This window comes from Trichosurus vulpecula, chromosome 5 (assembly GCF_011100635.1).
Source record: "Trichosurus vulpecula isolate mTriVul1 chromosome 5, mTriVul1.pri, whole genome shotgun sequence".
NCBI classification, from domain to species: Eukaryota; Metazoa; Chordata; class Mammalia; order Diprotodontia; family Phalangeridae; genus Trichosurus; species Trichosurus vulpecula.
This window is the reverse complement of record NC_050577.1, coordinates 103,014,743-103,020,621: the sequence shown is the minus strand read 5'-3', so window position 1 is coordinate 103,020,621 and position 5,879 is coordinate 103,014,743. Positions and strand designations below refer to the sequence as shown.

General features: G+C 40.7%; 1 protein-coding gene across 1 annotated transcript; it reads left to right on the top strand.

Annotated features, from left to right (window-relative positions):
- Positions 1 to 4,223: 4,223 nt before the first annotated feature.
- LOC118850982 (taste receptor type 2 member 41-like) lies at positions 4,224 to 5,177 on the top strand. Its single transcript, XM_036760585.1, has one exon. The coding sequence runs from the start codon at positions 4,224 to 4,226 to the stop codon at positions 5,175 to 5,177; it is 954 nt and encodes a 317-aa protein (XP_036616480.1).
- The last annotated feature ends 702 nt before the right edge of the window (positions 5,178 to 5,879 follow it).

The following is a 5,879-nucleotide window of genomic DNA, read 5'->3' as shown; positions in this document are numbered from 1 at the left end:
TCTAAAAGTTTGGAACCATTGAAGCTTCTAGGGAAAGCAAGAAAAATGCTTTTATCATCCTTTCAGGACACTCTGGTTCAAAGAAAAGGGTGTGAAAAATATATAGCTTTTGAAGCTCATGAGGTCAATTCACTTAGGAAAGAAGAAATACAAAGAGAGAAAAGAAACAGAGGTATCATGTATTCATAGCCACATGGTGACCAGGAGGAGTGATAAGGCAGCTAGGGACAATAGTCAGGGCTACCTCTTTCTGTACTACTTGGCAGCTCATGAATTTCTTTTTCCTTATGTACAAATTGCCAAAGAAGAGAAAGAGATTTTGTCCATTCAATCTTTTTGTATGCAAACACAGTTCTGGCTTGCCAGGCAATCAAAAGACTTTTTTTTTGTCAGCACTCATCAAGCCTGTTCAGGTCCTGAGGTGTTTATGGGTAAGGAAAGGGCCCCTCCAGCTCCCATTTCCAGAAGCAACCTCACCACAGCTTCCATATGGATTGTCAAATTGCACTTATGCACTTATGGACTGAAACCTCATGAACCAGTCCTCTCATTATACTAGTGATGTGGAAATGTTACAATTATATATATGTGTGTGTGTGTGTGTGTGTGTGTGTGTGTGTGTGTATGTGTGTGTGTATAAATTTACAATTTAGTATTAATTTTCCATATGAAATTAAAGAAAGATAGGCTTCCATATTGCTTAGATGTCTTCTCTACCTTGTCTTCCTTTCCGCACACTCCGTATCCTGAATCCATTGTCCAAGGTTTGTTTCTGGAGTCAGTTGGGCCAACCTCTTTGGTTTCTAGATAAGTTTTATTCATGAGTAGTGGGTATTCTTCTATTCTTCCTTTTTCTTCCTGGTGACTGTATGAAAACTTGAGCATTGCCTGCTTGCTTCTGGCTATGTATGATTCATCAATGTTTTGAGTTCCCTAGTTAGTTGAGGAGCTAGAACTTTGGGGTTATGCTAAAGGAATGACTTTGTCCCCCAGCATTATTCTTTCTTTCCAAGTTTGAAGGGAAGACTTTTTGGAGCTGTGTCCAGGAGAGTAGGGTTGGGATGGGGGTAATGTTGGAAGCCTTATTCCCCTTTTGGCCCCATATGTCCATCTCCACATGTCCTAGCCAGCAAATTTGTACTTGAGATGGGGCTTCCTCTGTTTTATTGTTCTTCCTTTCCCAAATAGGTGACTAAGCAGTAACCTTGAGATGGATAAGTCCAGGCAACCTAGTGAGTTTCAGAAAGTCCTGAGGTCCTGAGAGAGTGGTGGGACTGAGTTCAGTATCCATTGTAGTGGATGATGTAGTCATTGATTGTGTTCTTAATAATAGTAGCTGGAATGATCTGGTACCAAGGGAAGAATCAGTGTCAGAAGAAAGGAGGGAGGAAGGGGGAGGAGGGAGGGAGGGAGGAAAGGAGGGAGGGAGGGAGAGAGAGAGAGAGAGAGAGAGACAGACAGAGAGACAGAGAGACAGAGAGAGAGAGACAGAGAGACAGAGAGAGAGAGAGAGAGAGAGAGAGAGAGAGAGAGAGAGAGAGAGAGAGAGACAGAGAAGCCACCAGTACACCAGTAAAGAAGATCATTCTTGGATTGTACTTGGCATTTGATTGGACCATGCTCAGTAGAAGTAAAAATATGAAAGTCTAATTAGCAAAATTCTCAGAATGAATTTTGTCTTGCTACCAGACTCCCAGAATATTGTAATGTCCTTAAAATTGAATTTATGAATCCTGTTGAAAACATTCTGTCAATGAAAACTGTGAGTCTCTTTATCCTTGCTTTCTGTAGGGGAATAAAATGGCCTATCTTATATTCAGTTCACATGATGCTTTGTATATCACTTTTAACTTCCCCCTTTTTGGGAAATCTAAGACTAGAGCCAAAAATAGATTTGTGGGTATGATGAACCAAATGAATCTGAGAAATGGGGAACCTACTTCTCCTATTGAGAAGTCAAGTTTTCTCCAGTGCTAAACCCTGGGAAAAACATGACATTAGGTAAAGGGGAGGAAAAGTGGAATGAAGCACTTACATAGCACCAACTATATTCCAGGCACTATGCTAAGCCTTTTCACAAATATAATTTCATTTCATACTCACAACAACTTTGGAAAGCAGGTGCTATTATTATCCCCATTTTTGGAGTTGAGGAAATTGAAGCAAACAGTGGTTAAATGACTTGCCCAGGGTCACACAGCTAGTAAGTATCTAAAGCTGGATTTGACTTCAGTTCTACCTGATTGCACACTCAGCCGTCTATTGTGCTACCGGTTGCCTTGTAAGTACAGACACTTACATAGGTCAGCGGTTCCTGTGACTTCAGAGAAGCAGAGCAATGTTTATCTAGTCATTATATTAGACATGCTTTGAGGTTTCTTAGCTTTTCTGTCCCTCATATCCTAGCCTTATTTGCAAGTGTGGGCACCCAAGCTTGAGATATGTCTTTTCCTTTCAGGTCTCAAAAGGTCAATCGTGGATGTTTGGAACTTAAAGGGATCTCAGTGGCTGCCCATGACAACTTATACCTGAGTAGGAACCTCCACTAAAATATACCTGACAAGTGATCTCCAGCCTGCATTTTAAGATCTTCATTTGTTTAGAACTCATGACCTCTTAAGGGAGTTCATTTCATTTTGAGGTACCTTTAGTTTTTAGGAAATTTTTCTTTATATCAAACCAAAATCTGTCCCTTTTCAGTTTCTGTCATTCGCTCATAATTCTACCATTTCAGGACAAGTGAAAACAAAACAAAACAACAACAAATGTATCTTCAAATATTTAAGAACTGCTATTATTTTGTTTTCTTTTTTCCAGGCTATACAAACCTGGTTCCTTGAGGCAACTCACAAATGGAATGACCTCCTGCCACTTCACCAACCTGATGGCCCTTCTCTTGCCAGCATTCATCCTAATATGTAGCTGCTAAAACTGATCATGATACTTAAAACATGCTCTAATTAGAGAAAAGAACAAGGAAACGAAAAATCTCCCTGATTCTGGACACCATGTTTCTATTAATGGACCTTAAGGTTAAGCTAGCTCTTTGGCTGCCACCTCATCTTTTGACTCATCTCAAGTTTGCATCCACTAACACTGCACCTACCCTGTCTTTTTCACACAAATTGTTCTACGGACATTCCTTTTCTGGGCTTCAGGCCACCTCTAATTAATATATTATAACTTCCTTCATTCTCCTGTATGTTTGGCGGCTCTGGCACTTGGAATATTTAAAATACCTTTCACACTTTTATCTCTATTTTGGTTTTCCTGAAGGAAATTCGCTAGCTGGTTGTTATGGCTGGTTCTGTTCTGGGCTTCAATCCTCCAGTGGTCTACTGAAGGGATGCCTGACTTCTCCATGTTATTCTCTGTAAGGGTCTCTGGCAAACTCCAATTGTCTTCCTATTAGAAGCTTGCTCTCCTTTCCAGGGCAGAACCTTTCCATGCTTCTTCTTTCTGGGTTAACTTGGATTCCTAGTTCATTTTCAAAACTGAGATTATTGACAGGTTTACCATTTTGTCTTCTCTGTTTGTTCATCATTAGGTAAAGGTCCCTTTTGGAGGAGTGTTAATCTATGAAAAAGAAGAATTTGTACATATAGTCACAAAAAGGTAATTTTTCTTTCTCTTCCTCCCACCTATAATGAAAGAACACCACATGCCCTATACTCCAAGTGTTGGCAGATCATCTGGAAGAATAGTCATCTTTTCAGGGAGTAGGGTTGGGAGGCAGCTTGGTACAGTGAAAGGGGCACTAGCTCTCAAATTAAAGGATATGTGTTCAACTCTCACCTCTGATGCTTAATACCTGTGTGACCTTGGGCAAGTCACGATGTTACTGCCCCTCAATTTTTTCATTCACAAAATTTGTGAATGGGACTAGACAGCCTCAGAAGACCCTTCCAACTCTTGATCTATGATATTATGAAAGAAATGCTCAGTTTCCATGACAGGAGCCCAGAGAAATTATTTTCACCGATCCAGGCAAGGAATGCAAATCAAATGCATTTGGAAACAGCATTTGTAACTGAGACTAGTGGAGATTTGCATTCAGGTAGAGCTGCATGGACCTATTCTCCCCAACCTAACAGGATTCTCTAATTATACTGTGGCTAGGAAAGGAGGGGTAGAGCATTCTCCTTGCACATCTCATCAAGCAAAACAGGAACTCTATGAATTAGTGACTAGTAGAGATCTAAGCAAGAGCTTTCATTTCAGGAATGACTGAAATGGTGGGACCATTCACAGTCTTTTCCATGGTTGTCTATGTCCTGTTGTGCTCCCTGGGAATCATGGCTAATGGCTTCATTGTTGTGGTACTGGGAAGGGAGTGGGTTCGATGCCACCGGCTGTCTTCCTGTGACATGATCCTGATCAGTTTGGGTGCTGCCCGCTTCTGCCTGCAGTGGGTTGGAATGATACGCAACTTTTACTATTTTCTTCACCACCTTCAATATTTCAAGGAGCCTGCTCAACACGTCTTTGGGATTTACTGCGATTTTCTGAGTTCAGTCACATTCTGGTTTGCCACTTGGCTTAGTGTCCTCTTCTGTGTGAAGACTGCAAACTTCACTCACCCCATTTTCCTTTGGCTGAAGTGGAGAGTCAAAGGACTAGTACCTTGGTTCCTACTATTCTCTCTGCTAATTTCTTTCATCATCACCATGCTTTTCTTTGCAGGGAACAAGATTTTGTACCAGGCATTCTTGCAGGGGACATTATCTGGGAATATAACCTTATATAGTTTCACTAGGGAACTAGAAATTCACTATTTTTTCCCTTTGAAACTCATTACTTTGTCTATCCCCTCTTCTTTGTTTGTTTTCTCCATAGTTCTCCTGATAGCCTCTCTGCAGAGACACTTCTGGAAAATGCAACATAGTGCCAACAACGCCCAGGATTCTAGTATTCAGGCTCACACCAGAGCTCTGAAATTACTGGTCTCCTTCCTAGCCCTTCATATTCTTTCTTTTATGTCTTTTATCATCAATGATTCCTTTTTTGGCTTTGAGAGTATCTGGTACTGGCCATGGCAAATTGTGATTTACCTGTGCCCATCTGTTCATCCCTTCATCCTTATCCTTGGCAACTCCCAGCTAGACGGGACACTCATGAAGCTTCTTATTCTGCCTAAAATCTTCTGGAATGGCAAGGGGACATTGTCTCCTACCTAAGACATGCACCTCTCTCTACTATACCCAAGGAAACAACTCCACTGAGGACTGGAGCAGAGCACATCCTTTGACTTTAAAGTTTTCATCCCATTGAAATCTTGATAGAAATTAAACATTTTCCTCATTCCTTATTCTTGTACTCAGATATTCAAATGAATCTCTGACGTCATGGATTTAGGAGTGTTGACTTCAAGTGAGGTCCTACCTCACTGCCTGTCTATACCTGCATATCCTACTTCACTCTTGCCTTCCCTTGAGTTCACCATAATGAGTCTCCAGCCTGCATGATGGAAGTCTTCCTTTCTTTGACATTTGGAGAGTGCCAGTGGAATACTCTGCTTGCCCTCTTGTCATCTTTTACCCTTGTCACTGTTTCCTCTTCTAGGAAAAAAAAAAAGTCATGCAGCTTTCAAAGGATGCTGTTTTTTAACCATAGGGTCATTTCAAGAAAGTAACTATGGTTAAAAAACAGCATCCTTTGAAAGCTGCATGACTTCCTTACAATGGCTTGTTCTAATATCTAGCATTAACTCTAGCAACCTGAGCTTCTTACAGCCTGACTTCCATATTTAATGCTCTAACCAAGATTTCCTCACATTTATTTTTCAAATATCTTCTGTCCTAGCCAGAAAAAAGATAATTGCCTCATTTCTAAAATATAGAGAACAGAGTCAAATTTAAAAGAATACAAGTTATTCCCAA